The sequence below is a fragment of the Cryptomeria japonica genome, chromosome 7, assembly GCF_030272615.1.
Source record: "Cryptomeria japonica chromosome 7, Sugi_1.0, whole genome shotgun sequence".
NCBI classification, from domain to species: Eukaryota; Viridiplantae; Streptophyta; class Pinopsida; order Cupressales; family Cupressaceae; genus Cryptomeria; species Cryptomeria japonica.
Genome location: NC_081411.1, coordinates 387,871,933 through 387,899,321, shown reverse-complemented (window position 1 = coordinate 387,899,321; position 27,389 = coordinate 387,871,933). Strand labels below are relative to the sequence as shown.

General features: G+C 40.5%; 1 protein-coding gene across 1 annotated transcript in view; it reads left to right on the top strand.

Annotated features, from left to right (window-relative positions):
• Positions 1-27,389, top strand: part of LOC131041903 (exocyst complex component EXO70A1) — a 255,729-nt gene that overhangs the window by 8,687 nt on the left and 219,653 nt on the right. Inside the window, exon 4 of the mRNA XM_057975137.2 lies at positions 12,632-12,889. Within this exon, the coding sequence (XP_057831120.2) occupies positions 12,632-12,889 (258 nt within the window). The remainder of the gene's footprint in view (positions 1-12,631; positions 12,890-27,389) is intronic.

Below are 27,389 nucleotides of genomic sequence, written 5' to 3'. Positions count from 1 at the left end.
TACTCCATCTAAGACAAAGAGATGCTTGCCATCATGCATCCTCTTGCGAAGTTTAGGCAGTATCTAGTGGGGAGTAAGTTTGTGGTTAAGACTGATCACAACAATCTTAAACATTTCATGCACCAAAGGGATTTGAATGAGAGGCAACAAAAGTGGGTGAGTAAGCTACAGGCTTACGACTTTGATATCGAGTATGTCAAAGGAAAGAATAACAGCGTGCTTGATGCTTTGTCCCGAAGGCCCCACTTGAGCTCACTGTGCGAGCTTACTGCTGATTGGAGGGAGTTGTTGCTTGCTGATTATGCCAAAAATCAGTTTGCAACCAGCATTATAGAGGTTACTTTTCATGATGAAAAGTACAAAGTGGTTGAGGGGCTGATTCTATACAAGGGAAGGATCTTTATTGTGACTGAATCTAAGCTTAAGGAGAAGATTTTGAAGACTTTCCGTGACATTCCCCTTGCTGATCACCAAGTTTACTTCTAGACTTACAGGCAGATCCGAGAGATATTTTCCTGGAAGGGGCTGAAAAATGATGTCTTGAGGTACATTAAGGAGTGTCATACATGTCAAAGAAACAAAGATGAGCACACTCTGCGAGCTGGTTTGTTACAACCCTTGCCCACTCCCAATAAAAAATGGGAAAGTGTATCCATGGACTTCATCACTGGGTTGCGACGAGCTCAGGGGAAGGATTGTATATATGTGGTGGTGGATAGACTAACTAAGTTTGCTCACTTTATCGCCATCACCAACTCATTTACAGCAACTCAGGTTGCTGAAGTGTTCTTTCGAGAGGTGGATTGCCAAAGAACATTGTGAGTGATAGGGACAACAAGTTCCTAAGTTCTTTTTGGCAAGAGATTTTAAGAGTATGTGGTACTGTGCTCACTCCAAGCACAAGTCATCACTCACAAATTGATGGGCAGACCAAGATAGTGAATAAGTGGTTGGAAAGATATCTTAGAAACTACGTCTCAAAGCAGTAAAATGCATGGGTGAGATAGCTTCACCTAGGGAGTATTGCTACAACTCCTCCTATCACATGCCCATCCAGATGTCACCATTCATGGCACTATATGGTTATGAAGGTCCTAGCTTCGCTAACTTGATATTTGGTGACAACAGAACCCCTTAGGCTAAGGATATGATGCAACAGAGTCAAGATATTTTGAGGTCCTTGAGGGACAATCTCCAGCATGCATAGAATCAACAGAAGTTGTATGCTGATCAACAGCGGGTTGAGCGCACCTTTGAGGTGGGTGACATGGTTTATTTGAGGCTCCAGCCCTATAGTCAGTCTACTCTCAAGAAGAGTGGAGTTGAGAAATTGAAGCCACGATTTTATGGGCCTTTCAGAGTCAACAAGAGGATTGGAGAAGTGGCCTATAAGTTGGAACTTCCGGCGAGAAGCAGGATTCATAATGTATTTCATGTGTCTCGCCTTAAGAAGGCTCTTGGGCATAATGTTGTTGCTTCAGCAGAGTTACCTCCACTTGATAAGGAGGGAGAGTTAGTTTTGATTCTTGAAGCTATCCTTGATGTCAGGGAGCGTTCTTTGAGGAAAAGGACAATCAAGGTTTACTTGATCAAGTGGAAGAATTTGCCAGCTGAGGATTCTACATGGGAAAATGAAGAAATTTTAATGCATCCAGCCTTTCAGTTGCTTGAGGACAAGAAATTTTGGGGAGGGCAGACTGTAATGTCCCCTTCTCAGTGATGTGCATTCAGTGGTCCATTGGCCTATTAAGAAGGCCCGTAGGCTATTTGGAAAGGACAATTAGGGTTTTCGACTTCTGTGGAGTTCTGCACGAGATTTTTAGGGTTTGTCAGGAGGGAATTCTTTAGTTCTGCTTGTGGTTTTCTTCTGGGTTTTCCATGAACTCTAGGGTGGCATAACATGCATGTGATTGTTTGGTGAAGTGAGAACTTACTATTTTTAGTAAGTTAGGGTTTGGCTATTTGGATGATGCTGTTCTATTGAGATTTACAAGCTCTTTCTCTGGGTGCGAAGATCATGTTTTTCAGAGTAGAATTCCTTGACTTACTATTTTTAGTAAGTGGTTGTATTGAGTATTTCTATTTTTAGCAGTCTCGGTTAGGGTCCTGATTCAACACATTTCTGTGGTCTTCATCGCACAACTTCATCCTTGATTTTGGCAATAATCAGTATTTTTGATGAAGATACTTTTTAATATATTAATACCTTAGGCATGCAGTTTTAATATTTAATTGATTGTGATGGACAACTTAGGAAAAAGGGAAATATTATTTTATCCTAAGTTTCGTATTTTTCCTAAGTCAGGTGGGTGCCCAAATTTCATGTTATTGATGCTTTGTAATGTTATTATTTTATAACATATTGACAACTTAAAAAGTTCGCCCAAGAGTTTTGGAGTGGGTGCCAAGTCTAGGAAATGACATGAAATGAAATTGGAGCAAATGAAAGGTAATTTGAATCATAGTTGAAAAACTCGGACTCGCCACGGACTCGGCAAACCAAAAATTTGGACTCGGACTCGGACTCGTGAAAGACTCGGCAATGACTCGGCAAAAAAAACAAACTGTAGTTTTACAAAAAAACATAAAGAAATTAATGCATTTAGAGAACATAAGAGCCATAATTGAAACATTACACATGTCACATACTCATAGTTTCAAACTTTCAACTCTAAAATGTATAATACCAAGATTTCTTCAATGCTAATTATGCTTTTATATGGAGCCTAATCAGACTCAGAGGTTAAATTTTCCCTACTTCCATCGGCGCAATTTCCCTCTGTATTTTTCGACAGGGGTTTGGGGGCAGCGCCCCCAAGTTGGGGTCAAGGGGCATCATCGAAGGATCCTGAAATTTGACTAAGTCTGGAAAATTGAAGAATCCTCCAAAAACTAGATTTTGCATCATAACTCTTGGAGGTCCGAAACCACTCTCAAACATGCTGACAGTATATATGGAATATAACTTAAAGTATAAGTGACATTTCCTGTTATATTCCATATATGAATCTTGACGAAGAGACCAAATTTTTTCACATGTTAAACTCAATTTTAAAGCTTGCATGACTTTTTTTCTGGGTCGCGCGAGTCCATCTGAAAGACTCGCGAGTCCATGCAAAAGACTCGCGCGAGTCCTTGCAAAAGACTTGCGAGTCTTTCAGATGGACTCGCCTCGCAAGTCGACTCGTGGCTCCCATGGACTCGCGAGTCCGTGGCGAGTCCACGAGTTTTAAAACTATGATTTGAATGATCCCATATTGGAGGGAAATGCAGTTCGATTTGAGGAGAAAGCTATAAGTATGTACCTTGGGCTTTCATTTTGGTTATCTGATGAAATTGCATCGTTATGTTGCTGGTTTGGCGATTGAACTTGAAGCTTCGGAGTGAGGCTCCCTGGTATTGCCAGTTTCGCACTTGAGACATAGTATCTAGCTGAATGGTGTATCCTTGGTGAAGTTTTCAGTGTGTAATCTCAGTTTTTCAGTGTGTGGTGTGTTTTCTGGAGTTGCTAGTTTGGTGTGGCTGAAGCGAAGATTTGTTCGTATCTCCCTACCTGTGCGACCCATCATTCTGGGTATTGGCTCTTTGGAAGCGTACTGGGAAGGCGAACATTCTTCTAACTTGGCGTGGTGTTTGGTGTAGATTCTATTTTTTTGGAGCAGATCGAACTTTCTGCTGTACTATCCCCTTTCCTTGCTGCCTTGGGATGCGTGCATCTTCTTTCCACTCTCGAGTTGCTGGTTTGAGGTTCTATTTTGGTCGCCTATTTTATATCTATCATTTTCTTTTGATTTGATGCAATTCCGATGGGTTTTGGGGGAGTTATGAATAATTTAGTGAAATTGGGAATGGCTAATCTGCATGTTATTGATGCTCAAAATTAGGGACAGCAGTAGCAGTTTCTTTCAGTGTGTTGGATTTGGTGTTTTATCAGTTTGGACAACATTACTTCTCTGTTCTATCTCTCTTTTTCTATATTGTAAGGTTAAGTAGTAGTACTACTAACCATTTCTGAAGTTTTACTTGCCCACTATATAAGTGGAAGAGGCTGGCTTAGCCACCGCCTTGCTCTATAATTCAGTTTTGAAGTTTTGTCCTCCCACTGAGTTAGTGGTTGAGTGATTTTATGTTTATAATGGTCCTCCTGCTGAATAAGCGGTCGAGTTGATCTTTTGTTGCAATTCAATCCTTGCTGAAACATTGCGGTTGAGTGATTTGTGTCTTGGCTAGTTTACCGCCAAGTTTCTTGTTTACCCGTTGGATAAGCGGAATGGGCTGGCTTGCTGCCCATTATTGTATTCAGCTTTTTGTTGGTTTATGGTGCTAACGATCCCCGGAACACCGTATGCTCTAACCCTCCCAGATTGGGCTCTCGGTGAACAAAAGGTGGAAGGGTTCCTTTCAGTTATTTTGGATTATTTCTCTAACCTTAACGGGTTATTATGTTTGCTTTGTAAATCTTATTGTAAAATCAAAATTATTTTTATTGGGGATACTACAACGAACTCCTTATGTGTACTTTTCTCAACAACTGTCTCCTTGTATCTCACATTCATTGTTTCCAACTAATTCCTTTCTTTGTTATGTACTATCTCTATTTGATCTGCAAACTCTCTTACTTCTACACTCCTCTTCTATTCATTATTGATATCCTCCAATTTTTAAACATTCCATGGATTACTTCCATATGCTACTGTAACTAACATTTTTCAGTGGACTTCTATTCATTCAATTCTTATATGTAAACTCAACTTACATTAATACAAAATTCAGATTTCTTGACTTCTTTCTTACTAAACATCTCAGCAAATTACCCAAACTATTGTTCACCACTTTTGTTTGTTCATCTATCTACATAGATGATATGTAACTCTAAATCTTCAACCTTGTCTTCATCTTTTCCATATCTTCCAAAACTAATAAACAAATTTAGTATCTCTGTTTAAAGCTATACTCTGGCAATTCATGCAATCACACAATTTCATTGAAAAATAAGCTAGATATATGAATTACATCATTGGTCTTCCATTCTATGAAATGTACCGTTTTAGAAAATCTATTAACTATTGCAGATATGCTTTGTGGGTTTGTGAGATTGAACTTGGTTCATCTCAACCTTCTTGAGAATGGAAACTCTCTCGATGACTAGCAGCCTTGTTAGAGGGGATATTTGATGTTGCCAATGAGCGTAGTTGGTCTTGAGGACACTTATGCCACTTTTCGAAGTGAATTGTGTGTTCTCCAAGATTCTTGGAGAGGGCATCTTTTTATAGTAAGTCAGTCGGTTGGGTTTGATACTCATTATTCTTCATCAATATTAATCTAGTGCAATTAGATTTTGATCATGATGCTTTTTGACAATTTCTACAGCTCTATTGTATTATTGACTTTAATTAAATTATCTTACTAAGGTTGCTTAATTTAATTAAAAAAATTTAATGAGTACCTTGGTATAATAGCTCTTTGAAAAGAGAATGAAATTTTTTTAATTAATGGACACATGATTTTGGGAACCTGTGTATCAAATATTATTTTTATTTTATAAAGGTCTTTTGGAGCACAAAGGAGCTTTTACTTAAAAGTGAATTCTAGATTGTATCTTTTGGAAAGTTTGGCAAGAAAAGTATATGAGGTTTTGTGAGCCCATTTGTATTATGCAAATTATTACATTTTCTTTTGTGGTACCCTTGTGGTTTGTGGATTGAACTTGGCTCATCTTAGCCTTCACGAGGATGAAAACCCTCTTGGAGAAGATTAATCTTGATGGTGAAAGATCCTCCCTGCTTAATGTGGTGTTACTCATTTAAAGTCCCAACTTAAGTGAAAATGATTGGCAGATTCGATTGTGGGTTCTAGATTTGAAGGTGAATACTCTAGTGCTGAAGCTAATTTTGTTAGAGTTGCAGAGATTATACAAAGAAGAGTACTCTGGTTTGGACAATTTTTTGGCAATTGCTAATTATTGTAATTGTTGAGGGAATGGAGTGTTTGAATGAATGAGCTTAAGGCAAGGGGGTCGATTTGAAGATATTAAAGCTTTAAAGTTTGTCTCATATGCAAACGTGGAGTGCAAAGAGTCAGCTCAGCATATAGAAAAAGGCAAAGTGGGAAGAAAAAAGCAAGTGCATCGAGAGACTTCTGGTATCACTAGAAAGATAGGTTGGTTATTCCTGGTTGCCTTCACTACCATAGGTGGGTTTCTAAATTTCCTTCAGTTGGGTAATATTTTATTGAAGACTTTTGGCAAGTTGCATTCACTGTGTTAGCCTGAGCCATCCCATTGGAATTTGCTGGGGGATAAAAAATTCCTTTCCTTTTTTAGAACCTAGTGTTATGCTGTGAGTTGGACTAGTGTGAGCCTTCAAAATTGGGTGTTGAATAATAAGGTTGTTTGTAGTTGTTATTAAGCTAGTTGACCTTCTTTAATATTGAACTGAGTGTCCTAAGCTTAGTTGGATGCGAAAAGAAAAAATATTGGTGGGCAGTCCTGTTGATGTGTTTTTAATGCACATGTGAACACAGAATAAAATACCAAAGTATCTTATCCTCTCTTGAACAAAGTTTCCCCGAATGCTGAAGATTTCGCCTAAGGATCAATCGAGGCAACTCCAAGGTTCTTATATGCAGGGTCTCTACGTGTGGATAAGTTCAATTTGGTCTAATGTGATTATGCTGGAATCACAAGAGGACTTACATTCAAACACCTGAGCGTCTAATCTGCTAGAACTTGAATCTTATCTACTGGCCGAAAGATAAAGAATTATCAAAAGATACAGGGTTTGGAAAATCTAATCTAAGACCTAGAATGCAAGAAGATGGATGAATGACTAGGTGGAGTCCTACTGGGCTGGGTCTCACAATCAGATTGAACAATCCGACACCAACTCAGTGCGATCTTCTAAGGGAATTTTGAAGATCAAATTGTTACACCATCGGACATTGATCACCATTCAAGTTAATGCATGAACAATAGACGTGTAACAACTCGAGATTAAGCTTATTTTATGCCAGTTGACCATGCAGGGCGCCCTTACAATCAGCAAGAGGCTAGTGGGTTGGACTAAGCGGATTCCACGCGAGTGCATTCAATAACTTCCTTCATTCAATCTAATTATCTATCATCTAAAATGAAGATTCAACGAGAGACCATGCATATTGCAAAGAAACGACACATTTCACCATAACTTCAATGAAAATGGAGTTTATTTACAATCAAGGTAACAATTTCTTGCCTTCTCTTCCTAATCTACTCTAGTTACTATTCTATTTGCTATTCTATTTTACTGACTATTAGCTATTCTGACCTCTATTAGCTATCTCTTAACTATTAACCCTTACAAATGAAGAGCCAGAGCTTTATATAGTGAGCTCCTTACATTTCAATGGCTCTGATTGATTTACAATCAATGGCTAAGATTACAAGATAAAAACCCTAATTAGGGTTTGTTATAATAAACTCCTTTAGCCAATGAGAAAATTACATTCAATATTTGAGAACCAATAGGAAATAGGGGTAGGTTCCTCGAAGTTTGTGCCATCATTGGTGAGTCAGGTACATTGAATCTGGACATGTTGAGGTGGACCAATCTGGCTGGAGGAATAGTAACTGGGATGCCACCCTATTTGATGTTTGTGTTTGGTTGGTCTTCTTCTGTCCTTGGTGTACTTTGTGGATGATGTACCCCCTTGACTCCTATGTGCTTGATGAGGCCGCCTCACGGTCAAGTCACTCCTTCTCTGGTAGCATGTGGTTCCTTTGTGTGGCAAAATGAAGGTTTTGAAGATAGCTTGCAACTCCTTGAACACTTGTAGCCTTCCAACACTTCAAAACACCTTGAGTTCTCCTTTATGCATTTGAAGTGTCCTTGATGATGATGGGACTGGAATAGGTTATCCTTGTCCTAACTTGATCTTCCTCCATCTGCAAAAAAACCAAAAGATGATTAGCATACATAATATATTTATCCTAACATGGCATTTCTTACCTTAAATCATCAACAAGAAGGCACCAAAATGGAATTCGCTCAGGATCCTTTCTAGGGACAGGCCCTATAGGAATTTCGCTCTGGACCCTTTGGAAGGGTCAGGAGCAATTTTTGTCAAATGCACAAATCTTGACCATTTCCTTCAACCTCACTTCTAAGCTTGGATTTTAGGTCTTATCCCCATCTTAATCTTACTCAATTACCTTCAAAGTGATGTCAATTTCAAAGTGTTTTTGGCAAGAAATAAGGCTATCTTAGGATTTCGCTTTGGACCCTTTGGAAGGGTCAGGAGCGATTTTTGTCATTCTGCTCAATTAGACCTCACATTTTCATTATTTCCCAATCTTGAACTTAACCTTCAAACCTCCTCCCATCATGATCTGACAACTAGCCCTTTGCCTAGTTCAAACAAGGTGAAAATAGGGATTTCAAAGTATTTCGCTCTGGACCCTTTGGAAGGGTCAGGAGTGAAATTCATGATTAAGACACAATTCCATCCCTCCCTTGCTCCAAATTGCTTCTCAAGGCAAGTATATAATAATCTACTCTCCACCAATGCCTTAGGAATCCATATCTTGATCACAAACATGAGCAAATTAGATGTTTTTGAGAATTTCGCTCTGGACCCTTTGGAAGGGTCAGGAGCGATTTTTAAGTTTTAGCTCAAAATCTTCACTTTTTGGAATCACAACCCATTCAAATACATGCCTAGGGATATCTTCAAGCCCAATTCACCCTGATCAACACTTGGCTCAACATGAAATTAGGAGAAAAAGGAGATTTTGAGAATTTCGCTTTGGACCCTTTGGAAGGGTCAGGAGCGAAATTCATGATTTAGGCTTAATTCCTTCATTTAATTAATTCCAATCCACCTCAAAAGGCAAGAATACATCACCCCACCCTCAACCACGCCATAAGAACCAAGGTTTTGACCACACACAAGGAGAAAATAGGTGTTTTGAGGAATTTCGCTCTGGACCCTTTGGAAGGGTCAGTAGCGAAATTCATGCTTTTGGACAAAATCCTTCATCTCCTTCACTTTCAATCACTTCCTAAGGCAAGAGTATATCAATCCACCCCCACTATGTCCAAGGAACAAGGATGTTGGTCTAAACAAGGAAGAAAATAGTGTCTATGGAGAATTTCGCTTTGGACCCTTTGGAAGGGTCAGGAGCAAAATTCACACTTTGGGTTGATTTCACACTTATTCCTCTCAAACTACCTTTCAAACTTGATCAAACCCATCTCTCCTCATCACAATCAAGTCAATTTTCCATCCACTTAGCTCAAAACAAGGTCTTTTTGATGCATTAGGCAAAATATAGGGTCAAGTTGAGGATTTCGCTTTGGACCCTTTGGAAGGGTCAGGAGTGAAATTCTTGTTCTAGGTTGATTTTCACCACCTCATCGCCTCAAACTACCTTTCAAAGGAAAATATGCATCAAAGCCTTCCCAACATGCCTTAGAAGTCAACAAATTTGGTCATAACAAGGAGCAAGATAGAGGTTATGGGAATTTCGCTCTAGACCCTTTGGAAGGGTCAGGAGCGAAATTCTTCCTTGAGCTCATTTCACACCTCCTTTCTCCTTTTCTTGTCTTGGATATAACTTCTCAAGCCTCCTCCTATCACCATCAAGTCAATTTGCTCTCAAACTGGCGTCTCACTTCAATATTTTGTGAGGAAATAAGGTCATACAAGAATTTCGCTCTGGACCCTTTGGAAGGGTCAGGAGCGAAATTTGCACTTAGGCTCAAATCTTGACTTCATCTCCCACATTTCCTTACCCAAACAAGTGTTTTTCCCTCAATAATGCCTGGGAATGAGTTAGTTCTTAGTTTGGGGCAAGGTAAAATGCCTTATGGGTCCAGAGGAAATCGCTCTGGACCCTTTGGAAGGATCAGGAGCGAAATTCCTATTCTAGGCTCAATTCACCTTCAAACTGACTTGACTTCGTCTTAGAATCAACCCTTGATACATTTCCTTCCATACCCTTGCAAATCAATCCAACCATTCAACGACTTTAGGTGAAATCTTGGGTCTTTTGAGAAATTTCGCTCTGGACCCTTTGAAAGGGTCAGGAGCGAAATTCATGCTTTTGCTCAAATTCCTTACCTTCTATCACTTGACTTTGTCTTACACAACAATTTTCTCTTCACTACGCCATAAGGACAAAGTTTCTTATGCCAATTAGGACCAGGAAAGAGAAATTCGCTCTGGACCCTTTGGAAGGGTCAGGAGAGAATTTGGTGAATTTGCCTTAGACATTACTCAAACATTCAAAGTTTTCCCTCAATCACATTGGTCATACCTCTAACAAAGTACCTTGAGGGGTTTCTGGCTCAAAAGAATTGAATTACAAAGACATCTTAGCTATTTCGCCCAAGTACCCTTGGAAGGATAGGACCTATCCTAGAATTTCGCTCTGGACCCTTTGGAAGGGCTAGGAGCAAAATTCATACCTTGCTTGTTTTCCCTCACTTAGCTCCATCCTTCATGCATTTGAGTCATTAAGAACAAGTCTTTGGCCTTCAAAATTGCTTGGGTATGAGCTAGCTTGTAGATTGGAGCAAGGTATAGAGCCACATGAAGAAATTCACTTTGGACCCTTTGAAAGGGTCAGGAGTGAAATTCTTCCCTTAGGTTTAATTCTACCTTCCTCTTACTTCGTTTTACCTTGATTCTCACCTTTGGATCCCTCTCTCATGAAGACAACACTTATTTGACCCCCCAGAAGGCTTGAAAAGAGGATTTCGCTCTAGACCATGGCTAAGGACAAGACCTATAGAGAATTTCGCTCTGGACCCTTTGGAAGGGTCAGGAGCGAAATTTGACATGTTAGTCTCTCCATCAGGATTCATATATGGAATATCTTTCTTCTTTCTTATACTTTAAGTTATATTCCATATATATTGTCAGGATGTTTGAGAGTGGTTTCGGACCTTCAGGAGTTATAATGCAAAATCTCATTTTTGGAGGATTCTTGAATTTTCCAGACTTAGTCAAATTTCAGGATCAGGATGACATTCCAGACTTAGCCAAATTTCAGGACATTTGAGGATTAGGATGACATTCTAGACTCCTTAAGGCAAATTTGCTCTATCCTTGATGTAAGGGATGGGACCTAGGAGGACATTATGCATTCAACCAAGGTTTGATTTAGCAACTTGAAGTGCGACCGGATAGTACACAAAAAACACCCTAGGAATGATCTAAATACCCCCTAATCACTCAATTGACTTGACCTCTTGAGGAGATCCACCTGACTCAATCCCTTCAATGCAAAGGCTAAGACACTAAAACGACTAACAACAAAACCAAAAGGGCTAACCCCAGAAAGCAAAAAGTGGGGGTCCCCATTTGCAATGGGGCGATGTGTGAATGCGTCACAACAAGTCCATGAGATTCCTTGCTTGCATTCCTTTCCTGTTAGGTGAGTGACTCAACTAGGCGATTCCAATCGAGCAATCCAACATTCCAATTTGGAGTAAACGTCTAGAATTTCAGACTCCTACTAATTGATCAATCAAACAAGGTGGTATTTCAGTTCCAGTACTTGTTTGTGGAGGTTTGTTGGACTCTACTTTGACCTTCAGCTGCTGAGATTGCTTGTCATTGGAGCTGGAAGCTTCACAGGGCAGAAAATTGTGGCTTAGCTGCTAATTAAGGGAATGATGTGGGGGTTTTGACAGTCGAGACCAGTTCGTGGGAGTTCTTGGAGGTTGTGTTAAGCTGGCGTAGTGTCAACAGGCAGTATGAGAATTTGGACATGAGCCTAAGGGTAACCTACAAACTTCCTTCAACCTCTCTAAAGGCCAGAAAATTTCCTAATTAAGCTTTATGTACTTGCTGTAAGTGAACAGATATTGTATTCTGTGCTAGTCATTCAAGTCTATGAAATTCATTTGGAAATGAACCGTCCCAATGTATTTGAATTGCACTATTGTTTCAAAGTTTCAAGTGGAAACCTTATTTCAATTTATCAGACAGACAAATTCACAGTTCAAATCAGCAGATTTGTACACGAGTTCTAATATGTATTTATAGGACTTGTCAATTGCCTCCTTAACATGATCAATGCAATTTGAGGTTTTATAAATGATATTCAATGGCAATGTGGAAACAAACTTAATCATTTCAGTTTAACTCTTCTATGTTAATGCATGTAAAGTGTTTGTCAAAATATCTGTCCTCTTAAACTTGGAGAAGAGATCAGAAACTTGTCACATTTACAGAGATGCCAACTGTTTGACATAATTACATGTGGGAAGAATTGCAAAAAACTTGTTTAGCAACAGGAGTGTTCTTACACCTATGCACAGAAAAATTTAAAATATTCAAAATCTGGAGACATCTCCAGAAGTACAAAGCACTATAAGAAAGGATGCAACACCATATTCCAACTTCCATCCCTTGATACCCATTGAATGCACCTTCTATGCTAAATGATTTTACATGTTTGATGTTGTGCTTTCAAGTTTCACTTGTCTCATTGATGACAGTCTGAGAGTGTTTCCCTTTTAGGCAGGAAACAAATGTTATGAATTTTCATTTAATCCTCAGTAATAGAATATTTTAAGATGTATTTTATTTTCTTATTACCTATTCAGTACTTTTTAACATTATTAATTGTTCCATGTTGCTGCAGCAAAGTTGCTGAGGCAGAACAATTAATTGGCCTTTTACCAATTACAAACAAACATTCAATAAGTGCAAGAAAGAGTTCTTCAGGCTTGAATTCCATGTTTCAATCCTCTTTCAGGAAGACTGAAAATGGGTCCAAATTTGATATTGCACCAGCTGTATTGCAAACTCTTGTTCCAGTCAAGATGCTACCAGAACTGTTTGAGATTGCAAAGCACATGATTAGTTCTGGGCACCATCAACAATGTACCAAAATCTACAGGTATGTAACATCAAAGTTCCTTTTGAATGTCTTATTTCTCGATCCTTTACATTCACTGAAATTGTGACGGGCAAAGATTATTTGAGAATAAAACATTGCCATTAAGAGTTTTTCAGTGCAATTCATCGAGTAGTTGTAGGCTTGCAGCTAGGCAGTAGATTTGTGAAATAATTTTTTTTCAAAATTAAAACTTTAATACATGAAGTAAATTCTTATTGTTTTTTGGAAGATGATAGGTATATTTAAAATGAGTGTGGTTCAAATCAGTAATGCCACAAGAAGAAAGATATAGACCTGAAGGTTCCTTTATAACAAATGCAATGAAGTTATATTGATTCATCTGCCATCTTTAGGGATAGCCCAGGGCTTTTTGTACACATTTTGTATTTGTGGCCTCAAAAACCCAGCCATCCAACAGATAGATCAAGAAGTGAAACAGTTACTTTATATTTTCTACAGTTGACAATCATTTAGCAATAATTCTAGTGATTAAAAGATCAAACTTTGTGATGCCCTTCTGAAATTAAAAAATAAGATAGAAAACATGCACCTTCACACAACCCTTGATGGACTTGCCATGCAGCTTTTACTAATTTCGTTTTCAAAGTTCGAGCAGAGTTGAACTCTTTAGGTAATTTCAATAAAATGCTGAGGCGTCAACACTTAGTCTTTAGTTAAGAACACTTTCTTTCAAGAGCACTATGGGTTGGTGAAACTCTTTCATCTGTCAGTTTCATCAATAATTCAAGTTCAATCTTTTTTCTAGCTCGTTGGTTTTCAAACCCAAGTGAATTCTGTCTATTGCAAGAATAAGGGGAACATCTCTTGGAACCAGTAAAAGACTACATGATTAGTGAATAAATCCCTTACAATGGACAATATAGCCACACATAATTACCTACACAGCCATGTTTAGGTCCCTACAATCAATATGACAGTACATTGACATGTAGTTGGTTTTAATTAAAATAGTTTGATATTTAAATGCTACACATGCCTTAAAGGAAACTTAATATGGAATCATCAGTAACTCTATCTGATAGATGAAGTATGCTGTTGATATATAATTATTTTGGTTACATTTGTTTACTTAAGGGTCATGTTGATCTAAGATTGGCTGCAGACATTCCCAAAAATCATCTCTATGGATTTGAATTTCACATTTTGATACAATTTTTGTAATTTTATGAGCAAAATGGTCTGCAAGTTAACATAGGATGTTTCCTTAAACATATGTCCAAGAACAAAGAATTTAATTGATTGCTTCATCAATCCCTAAGAAGTTGAATTTCATTTGCGAGCCATGTATACAAGTACTTGTAGGTGATAATTAATGCAAGATTTAAGAGGACTTTTTCCCATAAAGCCATAGGTGATAATTATATCCATGTTGTATGTATGGAAATATCTCATCTATGTTTGGTGTCAATGATCATATGTCTCTAGAAAGACTAGAGTTTTGTTTGCATTTTCAGAGAAACCTTTAATTTGTGGATGTACTATTGTAGAGAAATGAATCTTGGTACGTAATATGTTCCATATAAGCATTTAAAAAAGTGAGTTGTGGATTTGGAAGACAAAAAAAATGATGGATGATAGATGACTCTTGTAATGTCCCGTACTAGGACTTAACCTAATCTGCCCAAATTCTTCCATTAAGATTTGAATAATGCTTGGAAATGGAAATTGTATCTCAGTATTCTGATGTAGGGCCTGCAATGAGGTTAGTATTACAAAAGAATTTTTTTCATAGTTCTATCCAACCAACTCATCATCATTAGCGAGCACCAGCTGGGACACCATACAAGGTGCCTCGAGCTGTTCCACCCAGCCCAGGAGAATGGAATGACAACTTCCATTCTTGTCTCCCAGCCCCACTTGGGGTGTCTGTATTGGCGTGGCTTCCCAGCTATGGCCAATTAAGTGAGAATTTTAAGGAATCCTAATATCTATTCTATTTGCTTAGACAGAATCATAACAAGAACGGACAATCTATATAGAAACAGATATGACAGAATCAATGTAATATTCTACATTCTATCAATGAAAGACCAATAATAACCCAGCCCAATCATCATGCATTCTCTTTCATACCACACTATTCAACAAGTATGTAAACTGCTGTTTAATATATAACTATTTGAAGTCTGTAAATTCCTATCAGATTAAATGCTTATCTCTATTGATGCTGTTCCTTGATTATCTTCTTCTTGTCCTCTCCTCCTTTCCTTTATTTGCAATCTCCATATATATGTCTTTACATCAAAGAGTCATACCCTTTGATAGATGTTTCATTCAGGAGACATAACTTTTTATTGCATCCCTCTACGTAACTTTTATTATTTTTTCTAAACCGCACTTTATTAAGAAGAATTATTAATAATGCACTTTGATAAATATTTGTCAAAGCTATAAATAGAACCTCTTGGTTAATAATATTGCACTTTAACATTCTTTTGTAAATCACTGTTTTGTTCTAATCAACCAGTTGTAATCAGATTGCATCATTTGGTAAACATAGTGAAATCACTCCAACTTAGTAAGATTGCACCTCTTCGTAATAGTCAAATGTCGTATTATAATCGCTGCATATTGTTTACACTTAAATCAATATTTGACTTGGATGAATCACTGTTTAGTAATGACAAATTGCTGAAGTATAAGGTGATCCCTGTATAGTAATCAAGGAAGGAAGTCACCTACCTTCCAACTTCTCAGATTGCTGCATTAATGTAATCTCTTAATCATAGCTGTGTAGTACATGAGGCAGCTATGAAGTCAGCTACTTTGGAGAATCAACCATATGAGAGTCCATGATATCTAATGAAGACAACATTATCTCTTAGACATAATCACTGACCTGGTTTGTATGTGGATGTGAATCTGCCATTTCTGTATTGTCAATTTGTACTTGATTATGATGAGGACAGTTTCCTGATTATTGAAACCCATTCTGGTATCAATTCAGGGTCAGACTGATGTCTGGGTCTGTTTTAGGAGATAAGAAAATTATGAAGTCTTATATGATAAGACAATTTTCGGGAAATATAGAAATCATGGCAGGGGCATGACAGTCTGCCCTTCCCAAGATTGCTTGTCCTCAAGCAATAATCTTGGATCGGGTGATCATGATGATTTCGACTTTGCAACTTCTCATGGTTTCCCTTCTGCTGCATTACCCTAATATTATCATCTTGTCACAAATTTGAACAAGAGTTGCTTAATAACTATTTAAAGATAAGTTCTTTCCCATCCATTGTGAAGAAGACCATATGTAATCTCGCAATGGTGTTGTATGTCTAAAATCAACTTCCCCTCCTGTGTTTACTAGAAATTAGTAGTGATTTATTTCTTTGAGGTAAAGTAGAAAGAGGAACTTCTCATACGTTAGGATGAGAATTAGAAGCATGACACACATCTATGACCTAAATTGGTGATGCATCATAGATGATATCATCTTCCATATCAAGAATGATTCTTTGTTTCTTCAATGGTAGGAATTTTACTCTGGATTAAAAAAACATTGTTTGAGAGCAGGTGATTCTCTATCATGGATGTGCTTCAGTTTATTTATTGATGATTGATGATTTGATCACCGAAATAGGTATGTTATGTAAAGCAGATAAGAATGTGAATTGGTAATGCTACTATATGTCATAAGATGGGGACTTATGATGTTGGCAATTTGTTTACTGGGTCTCATTATTTATATGATAGTTGTACCTGTTTAGTCCTTATGGTGAGGTTGGTAAACTCACGGATAAACAGAGATATCCCACATGTACCAACAATTCATGTAACAGAACATTAATATATATCAAAGCATAAATAACAATAACATAACAGCTATGACAAAATAATGATATCTTTATTGAATTCTCAAATATGCTAGTACAATACCATCCTTACCCAGGTTCCATCCATACCATATATAGACTCGACGGTTGGCCAAGTTGCCAACCGTCACTAACTACCAATTACCCCACGGGAACCTTTCGGCGACTCAAACATAACCAAACATAAACACCCGACCCCACTATAAACTAACATGTGTTTTTGACCCCTAACATCAACCCCCCCCAAAAAGTAGTCGTCTTCCAGACGACCAAGACAACAGGAGCTGGAATAACAAACAAAAGACTAAGACTGAGAAGGGGGAGGAGGTGTTCCTGTGGTGGTCGAAGAAGAAGGTTGTTGCCCTGTGTGGAATCTGAGGTTCTTCTCTGCTATCAGCTGCCGCTCCCTTGCCTTCTTGACCATGTGTGTGGCCTCCAATACTTTTTTGTCCTTCTGCTCCATCGGTAGAGTAGGCTCAACCACTTGTGCTGCCAGTACCTGTATCTCCTTCTGCATGCTGCAACAGGTCTCATAAGTAGTCACCTTCATTTCTAGCTCAATCCTCAGGTTCTTCTCCAGTGCAGTTAACTTTGCACGCTTCTCCCCTTCCTTCTCCAGTTTTGCTGCATACAACCGCTGGGTCTGCTGCTCTATCTGACTCTGTCGTATCTGCAGGTAGACATTCCGGAAAGATCCTTCCATACTGCTCAAGGCGCCCACTCCCTCCACTAGTCGCATGTGCATCCACTTTTGTACCATCTCCAGCATACTACTGTCTAGCCACCCCTGCTGCTCAAAGTGGTATGCAAACTTGTCCGCATATTCGGAAGTCATGAAGTGGCATAGCTTCTCAGCGTCAGCTGAGTTGCCGGCATCCATCTGTCCAGTCAACTGTGCCATTCCACGTGCTATTTTCTATCCCCTGTAGCTCCCCAAAGAGCCGCTGGAGCGAGCTTGTTGGATCACAAGGGTCTGGCGGAGTGAGGTGAAAACCTGCCAGTAGTCCTCCAGACCCGCTCTCCTCAACGTCGATGATCTTTGAGCCACGTCCACCACTTCCAGTTGCTCTGTTCTGCTCCTCTGCAGACATCCTCTCATCCTGATCTGTGATAGGGGTGGTCCTATGCTATGTTTGGTTTCGTCCAACTGCCGGCATGTGGTGAAGGTGAGGTGGGAGGGTGAGGTGTGAGTGCAAACTGCCCCAACCACTCGTCCAGAGATGCATCTATATCCTCGTCCGTTAGTGTGTCTAGTACTGCCAACTCCTCCAGACCATCTCCTCCTGTCATCGGTACATCCCCAGACTCATCTCCCCCTACTGGTATCGTACTAGCACCTATCATACTAGTATCCATCGTACCAGTATCCAGAGTACTAGTATCTGCTGTACCGGTACCTATCTCCTGTACGACTGCTTCTTGTACTACTGTCTTCACAACTTCCTCTAGTACAACTGTCTTTTGAACTACTCCATCCGGGCTATGTTGTACGGCCTCCTCTGCCATCGTACGTGTTGGTGTCTGTTTTATCATCTACCAAACATTAGGATAGGATACCTGAAGGTATTCTATCCTCTCCTGAAAAATCACTATTGATTCCAAGGTCTATATGTGCGAACAAGTGACTTTAGTGGAATAGCTTCTTGGGTAGTGTATGCTGAAATTTTCAAGGGGAACTTACGTTTGACATGTATTCTTGAATTGTTGGACTTAGATGGATTTAGCAATTTTTAGGCTCTTCTTCCTTTTTTTTTTGGGGGGATTTTCTGGGATTTAGACTTTCAAAAGAAAGGGAAAAAGAGATAGGGTTCAGGAAGGCTAATCTAATCCTACGAATTCGGGAGACGGTATCAACTGGGTGCTCTCGAGGAACCAAACCTTGCTTCACCACACTAGGGACAACTACACAAGGCCGGTGCAATCTTCAATGGGTTGTGCTTATGATCAAGATGTTGGGATGCACAGGGGATGGGCTCAGACTAACTTTGCACGATAGAATGGAAATCATCCATTTACCAAAATTATGAGCGGAGATACACCGTCAATTGATACTTATCAAATCCTTCATTCAAATTAACAACAACGAAAGCAAATCTAAATTAATTCTAACTAAGTGTTGAGGCAATTGAAACCATGCAAATCATTTAAATAATAGAGATTACAAAGCTGCGCACATGCAATATATTATCTGGAAATGACCTTAAGCAACAATAAATCAAAAACCTCACACTCTCCAAATGAGAGGAGGTAGCCTTATATAGTTTTCAAGAATAAATGAACGGCCGAGATCAAACAGTGATCAAGGGCCCAGATTGAAAGCTATAAACCCTAATCAGGGTTTCCCAAAACTAACTACCCTCGACCAATTACATTTGGGACACTTGTCCTTCTTGCTAAATATGAACCATCAATGAAAATAGAAGGTTGTTGCATTGTGAAGTGTGCCCTTCTAGAAGCTTCTTGATAAGTCATGTTCATCGAACCTGGACATGCTGACTTGGAGCGATCTAATCGGTTGGAAAATGACTAGGCGCCACCTCAACGTGTTGGATGTCTTCCTTGAATTCTCCAATTTGTGTCAAGAAATCATCTAAGTATGGAAATTTGATTCCTTCTTGTCGCCATTTGATTCTGCTTGGGAGCTTGTCTTTTTAATTCCTTCAGGAGATGAAATCCTTCAAGAAGTTGGAAGTTTATTTAACTTTCCCATATTTTCACCAAGTCTGAGAACTTTTATTTCTTGATGCCTTGAGATTCTTTCAAGTGCCTCGAATTTGGAGAAGAAATCTCTTCGCGAAGTATTTCTCATACTTAGCCAAATTTTGTCCCTCTCTATGCTCGAACGAACCTTGCTCGTGGTCCCGTTTTCAATTCTGAAATTGGCTTGAAACTCCACTTGTGTTTTCTGTGATGATCCTGCCTTTAGTTGCCAATTTATGTTGCGTGGGAGGAGGGTTAAAAAGCTTTGGGTAACCCCTTGCAAATATGAAATGATGGGATCAAGCTATTCAGGCATTCGCTGTGATCATGTCCTTCTTCTCGATACCTTGACATGCCTTCAACATTTCCCATACTTAGCCAAATTTTGGCTATCTTCACGCCCGGATGAACCTTGCCTGTGAACTCCAACTGCGATCTCTATGTTGATCCCGCTTCTATTTCCTCCTGCGACCTGTAAAACCAAAGGAAAATAAGTTAGAAATCTATCTTGGATTAAAGAAAATCGAGGCTGCGAACGACTAAGTGTTTGGAAAATTTCACTTCATTTTCATACTTAGCCATGAGAATGGGATTTTCACATGTAAATTCTCCAACCTTCAAGATAACTGTGATCACAATCCAACACCAAGTGTTATAACTCCGGAAATTTCTTATACTTAGCCAAAAAAATGATTTTCCTCCCTTAGAAATTCGAACAAATTTACTAAAAATCATTTCTCAAACTCTGAAAAAACTTAGAAAATACATAAATCTGCATCATGAATTTAATTTCACCTTCAAAAATACTCAAAAATTCAGGAGAGATTCAATAATTCGTCCTTATACTGGTTGTCTTTCTCCAAAAATCTGTGAAACTTTTGTCAAAAAAGTTTATCCATCTTCCAGCAATATCCAAAACTTTCTCCAGATGAACTCCAAACTGAAAGTATTTTACTATGCTCTCCTTAATATTTTCGAACTTCTTGGTGTAGAAATGAAGTTTACAACGAAGTATTTGTAAATAAAGTTAAATCCTCAATCAAAAACCCTTAAAATCTTCCAAATCATGTTTCCAATTTTAACTTCATTCTTTTGGAAAGTGTTGTCATGTTTCCAAATTCAAAGAAAATATCTTCCAAAAGTTTCCAATTTGGCTATAAGTTCGAAATATTTATTAATCTTCCAATATTCTTTTTAAAAAAAAACTTTCCATTTTGGATTTATGTTTGAAATCCTTATCAATCTTCCAATATTCTCCTTTTGAAAACTTTCTATTTTGGATTTAAGTTCGAAATCTTGAAGGAATTTCATGACATCACTTTGTATTTTTGTTGATTCTGTTTGACTTTTATGTGTAGGTGGACTTTTTGGAAGTTTATCTTCATTTTCTTCAAGTTTTGGCAGACTTTGCTTACCTCTCCAAGGTATGGCGGAGTTTAGAGGGCCTTCCCCTAACATACTTAGCATCTACTTCCTTGGGCGGAGTTTTGAAGGGTCCCTTCAACATGGAGGGCGGACTTTGAGCAAAGCTCAATCAAGGCAAATTTTTAGCTAAGGCATAGGGCGGACTTTGGAACACACCCCCTAGGCGGACTTCTAAGACATCTCCAACATGGGCGGACTTCTAGAGCTTTGCATCATTTTGCTAGGGTAGGGCGGAGTTTTGATGGGTCTCCAACATAGGGCGGACTTTGGACTTCACCCCTTGGGCACCCCACACATGGCGGACTTTAGAGTGTTGGCCATCATGGCCTCTTCCAAAACATGGCGGACTTTGAAGGGTTGGCCACCAACATGGAAGGATAGGGCGGAGTTTCAAGGCCATTCACTCAGTAGCACCTTGGGCGGAGTTTTGGATGACCCGCACCATGGGCGGAGTTTTGGTGAGTCCCCTTAGGCATGGCGGACTTTGGTGGCACCTCCAACATGGCTCTCTAACCTTTGGCGGACTTTAGACTTGGCTCCATCAAGGCGAAATTTTGGCTAAGGCATGGGGTGGACTTTAGACATTGCTCCTTCATGGCCTCCATCAAGGTGTAGATTTGACTAAGGCATGGGGTGGACTTTGAAGGTCCCTCCTCATGACTCTCCTAAGGCATGGCGGACTTTGCAGTTAGCTCCCACATGACCTCTCACCTTGGGCGGACTTTGAGGCGCTCTCCACATGCTTGGGCGGACTTTGAAGAGTGCTCCCACATGCTTGGGCGGACTTTGAGGCGCTCTCCACCTTGGGCGGACTTTGAGGCGCTTTCCACCTTGGGCGGACTTTGGTGGTGTCTCATCTTGGGTGGACTTTGGTGGTGTCCCCCACTTGGGTGGACTTCTATCATCTCTCCTACCTTGGGCGGACTTTGGAGACACCTCCTCATGGCTCTCTAACCTATGGCGGAGTTTTAAACTTGGCTTCTCATCACTTGGCATGCTTGGGCGGACTTTAGGCTACATTCCCACCTTGAGCGGACTTTGGAGACACCTCCTAGGGCGGACTTTAGGCATCCGTCCTCTTGGGCGGACTTCAAGCATCTCTCCCATCTTGGTGGAGTTTTGGTCTACCTCCCAACATGGCGGACTTTTAGACATCTCCAACATGGGTGGACTTCTAGACCTTTGCTCTTCAAGGCGGACTTTTGGAGGCTCTCAAGAGGGCGGACTATATATGAAATATAACATTTAAGTATAAGAATATATACTTTAAGTTATATTTCATATATATTGTCAGGATGTTTGAGAGTGGTTTCGGGCCTCTAGAACTAATAATGCAAAATCTAGTTTTTGGAGGATTCTCCAATTTTCTAGACTTAGTCAAATTTTAGGATCAGGATGACATTCCAGACTTAGCCAAATTTCAGGACATTTGAGGATCAGGATGATTTTTTGAGCTGATTATCCTTTGAAGGTGCCATGACCCCCTAAAATATAGGAACTTAGCTTTTTTAGGTCAAAACTTGGAATTTTCGAGTTCTAGTCGAAGTTGGTCAGTGGTACAAGTGTAAACCCTAGGTTTGCATCCCGAAAAAGCAAAAAGCCTAAAATCTAGGGATTTAGCTTTTTTAGGTCAAAACTTGGAATTTTCAAGTTTCGGTCGAAGCTAGTCAATGGTGCAAGTGCAAACCTTTCATCCCGAAAAAGCAAAAAGCCTAAAATCTAGGGATTTAGCTTTTTTAGGTCAAAACTTGGAATTTTCGAGTTCCGGTTGAAGCTGGTCAGTGGTGCAAGTGTAAACCCTAGGTTTGCATCCCGAAAAAGCAAAAAGCCTAAAATCTAGGGATTTAGCTTTTTTAGATCAAAACTTGGAATTTTCAAGTTCCGGTTGAAGCTGGTAAGTGGTATCAGTGCAAACCCTAGGTTCCCTTTCCGAAAAAGCAAAAAAGCAGACATCCTAAAAAAATAGGGAAAACTTTCTAAAAATAGCCATACCGGGGATCGGGCTAAAAATGCCAAAAATGAAACTTCCTAAAAAATAGGAAAAAGCAAAAAAGCAAACTTTCTAAAAATAGAAAGCTGTCCAAATTCATCCAAATCAATTGCGATCTTCATCCTTTGGCCTCTCTAAGCACTCTAATGGTGTTTGCATTTCGGAATCACATAACTTGCAAAAACTAACTTTCAATCGTCAGGCTTGAAATGCTCTGAACTGGACAAGGCTTGGTGAAACTGCAGCAAAAGGTCATAGGACACTAACAAAAACCCTAGAAAGCAGGAAAAGAGAGGGTCCCCATTTGCAATGGGGCGATGTGTGAAAAAGGTCACAACAGTACGGTCTGCCATTCTCCCGCCGCCTAGGTCACTACCCATATGGTCAGGCTTACTAGTACGCTCTGCTGTTGGTACAACTTGTGACTCGAGTATTGCCAGACTGATCTGCGGTAGTGACACTCGTCGTTGTGCTGGTGGTTCTCCTTCATCAATTCTCCTGAATAGCATCCCTACTGGTCTTACGTCCCCTACGGGGCTGGCCACTGTAAGTGCTTCCTGTGGTACCAAGTGTGCTGAAGAGGACAATTTGGGGGGTGTAAATTTCACTTGCGTGCTTTTCCACTATGTTCGCAGCCCTCCATGCTGCTCTTCCTCCTCCTCCCCTTCCTGTTGCTGTGATTCCACTTCCCCTTCATCCTCTCCTGCCGTGTGTGGTGCCATACGAAATCCTTCATCTCCACTCTCTTGCTCCTCAGTTTCTTCGGCCTCCTCCTCGAAATCCTTGGTATTGCTTTCATTTCAACTTCAACGGACACGTCCGGCTTCCTCCTCTTTGTCGACTGCGTGGTGTCAACAAGAGGGTCCGGATGGGCATAATGGTACATGGATAGCTTATTGGGTTCCACCCTTCCGCGCGGTTCGAAAGTACCCCACATTTCTGGTGGTACTTGTAGACGTACGACGTCCAGGAATAGACTGATGGCGTGGTGGCACATGTAAAATGTCTTGTGTTCCAACTTGAGGAAATCATGAATCCTCTCAGCTAAAAGCTGCCCCCAGTTGTAAACTTTGCCACACTTAATGCCATTCATCAACCCTATCATCCAGATGGCTATATTGGATGCACGGTTGGCCTCTGTGAGCCGACTTTTTACCAAGTCTATCAGCATTCTCCATTCTCCTAGTGTGATAAAAGCACACTTCAATCCCCTACCAGGCACTCTTTAGTCAAGTCATCTCTGCATACCAAGTCCAACAACCACTTCTTTTTCTCTTTGGTGAGCTTCTTGACTGGTTTCGCTGCAGATGCTCCCTTCTCGGGTATACCGAATACCCTCTTGAAGTCTTCAGCCTTGAAGGAAATCTGTACCGTGCACCCCTGGAACTAAATGATGGAAGCCCTTTCCTGGTGGTTGTATCCAGACACCATGGCCCGCAACAATGGCTCAAAATCCTTGATGTTGAATGTCGGCATCTGAATGGCATGGTCTACCTATGCTTTCCTGAGAGAGTCCTTTATCACATGGTCAGGAGGGGTTTCCTCCCACCAAGTACGGCATTTGCTGCCAGTCACGCTCTCAAAGGTCACATTCTCGACAGTGATTCCCTCCGGATCCTTCTGCACTTTTGGCCTGATTTTGGCGTTCTTACTACTGCTGGTTGGGTCTGTAGCGGTCATGGTTGTACTGTAATTGCTTTGCCCTGTGTTTGTTTTCCTGTTTTTGTCTAACCCTTGACCGTTATTATAACGGTCTACAAGTGTGACACGCCAATTTGTACGGACCATCGTGCCTGCTGTTGCTTGTACGATGTACGGATTGGTCCGTATGCCTCCCTCTTCTGGCTGTACAACCTCTTCAATTCGTCTGAACTTTGCACATAACATCGTACTGATGGCACGAATTTCCACACTAATGCCTTTGAATTTTGTATGAACCTCTTCCCTGCACGTACGAACTTCTCTCTGTTGACCCCCTTACGGCACCGTACTGTCTTCTCCCTATCGTCCGTATGGTTTCCTCTTGATTTCCGTACGACCTCTGCTTTGGGTTGCCATACATGTATCGTGTCCGTACGACCTCTTCCGATATGCTTCCCCTGTGCACCGTATGGCTTTACCATACGCCGTACAATGTTCACCGTGCAATATTCGTCGTACGTCGTACGGGTTGCTTTGATGTGCTGTGTCGTACGGAATGATGTGCTTTGCCGTATGGGATGATGTTCTTTGCCGTACGGGTTGCTTTGATGTGCTTTGTTGTATGTTATACGAACTCCACTCCCTGGCTGTGCGTGGCGGAATGAAATGTTTGGGTTGTATCTCCTTCCCGTTCGTACGTGCAATCGAAACGCCGTACGGACTCCACTCCCTGGCTGTGTGTGTTGGCCGTACGTCCCTTCTTGCTCTTGCCTTCTCTCCTTTGTCGGTTCTGCTTCCACTGTCTTGATTTTGCCTGTGCTGTGTACAAATGGGCTCTATAGGGCTTTATATAATCATTTGACCTTTTCAGGGTTAGGGTTAGGCTTAAATATTTTATTAACTTTTTATAAAATAATTGCCTCCTTATTAATTGTATTTTTCCCTTATTTCTATCACTTTTGCCTTACATTTTAATTTTTTTATGCTTATCAACCTTGGCCTTTTTATTTCTTCCATGTACTTTTTATTTTTGACTTGTAGTACCCCCTTCTTTAACAATTGTTTTAAAATCTTCAAGCAATAATATTTCTTAAATTCCACTTTCCGTACCTTCAATATACTAAGGTATCCCGGGGTTCGTTTTCGTCGTGCATTTGGCCCTTTCTGATCTTCAGGATAAGTTGTTGCCTTTTCAGATGCCTCTAAATTTTTTCGCCCCCTTAGTTCCCTCTTTGCTATATGGATGCCTGATTTTTTCTTTGTTGTTCCCTTGCCATGCGTTCTGATTTCCTTCCACCTTTTATTTGGTCGTTTGTCAGCATCCTCGCTTTCTATGTTCCTCTTCACACATGAGGAATCACCCTGGGATCTTACCCTTATCTCTGAATCGTGCAACCACATACATACGTGCGACATCCTCTTGTAGCATTCTTGAGCACAACACGTCCCCAGGTACTCCAGGTTCCATATCTTGTCAACCAACGGAGTTGGTCCCACCCCCTTATATCGCCCGTCAATGTAGCGGCCTTTGTACTGTTGATACCATTTTACTTTTTCTCCGTCAACCTCCGGAGGTCTTGCGGGGTTAGGGATCACCCGGTATAATGAATTTGGTCCGTCTTCCAATTCGCCTGGCTGGGAGGCGATGATGAATAGGTCTTCCGTTTTCAAAACCATCTTTAAGCAGGGACCTAGAGTTGACCTGTATTCTATGTCAAGTTCTTCCTCTAGGTCTACAGGTTCCTCCTCTTTATTTGCATTCTCGGATTTCCTTCTGGCTTCGGCCTCTTCATCGATATCGTATGCTACGTACCCTTCTCGAAGACCCTCATATGGGGCCCGCTTCTTCCAATGTCCCGAAATCCATACCCATATAGCTGGGTCCCCAAAACACGCGTTTGTCAGGTGTTTGTGGATCCTGGGAACCACAACACCTTCCACCCGCTTTGGCACAAGCCGTTCTTCCATGGCTGCAAGCGGCTTTGCCCAATCTTCATCTCTCTGGTAGGGCTCTGCTTTCACCACCGGGTCTTCGTCGACCTCTTTGCTCTGGCCAATGGTCCAGTTCCCTTTTGTAGTGTACCCCAGCATGTTGATCTCGATCACAGATTTGTTTCATTCCTTGTAGACTTTCAGTTTCGAACCATTCACTGGGTCCTTGATTGGATTGTTATCCAAGGTGGATAGCTTCACCGCTCCGTTCTTGCCGACCTCTTTGATCTTATAGGGTTTGAGCCAACGAACTTTAAACTTCCCTGGTCGGAGTTTGTTCCCACCGTTATACTTCAAAACCAACTACCCCGGCCAGAAGTTGAACAGTCATAGGTGCTTGTAATGCCAGCACTTCCGCCGTCGCTGTGCTACCTCTGTTGCCCATTGTGCCATCACCCTTTGTTCATCCAATTTCACCAGGTTGTCAAGCCTTGCACTCAAGTTTTCTTCATCACCGAGTCTATTATCCACTGCCACCCGTAGGCTTGGTACGGTGTCCTTGGCAGGTACCACAGCCTCCTGTCTGTACATGAGCTGGAACGGGGTATGCCCAGTAGTGACCATGTAGGTTGTGTAGTAAGCCCACAGTACGACTGGTAGCCTTTCCTCCCAATCCTCTTGCTCCACCCCACACGACTTATAAATTCTTGACACCAATACCTTGTTGGTTGCTTCTGCCTGTTTGTTAGCTCGGGGGTAGTATGGACTAGAGAGATTGTGAAAGATTTTGAACTCTACGATCATGGTACAGATTACTTGGTTGACAAAGTGCACTCCCCTATCACTAGTGATTTGAAGGGGTATCCTGTACCTAGTGATGATCTGTTCATACAAGAACCGTGCTGTACTTAGAGCCGTGTTATTTGGTAAGGCTCTGGCTTTTGCCCACTTAGTGAGGTATTTTGTAGCCACTACA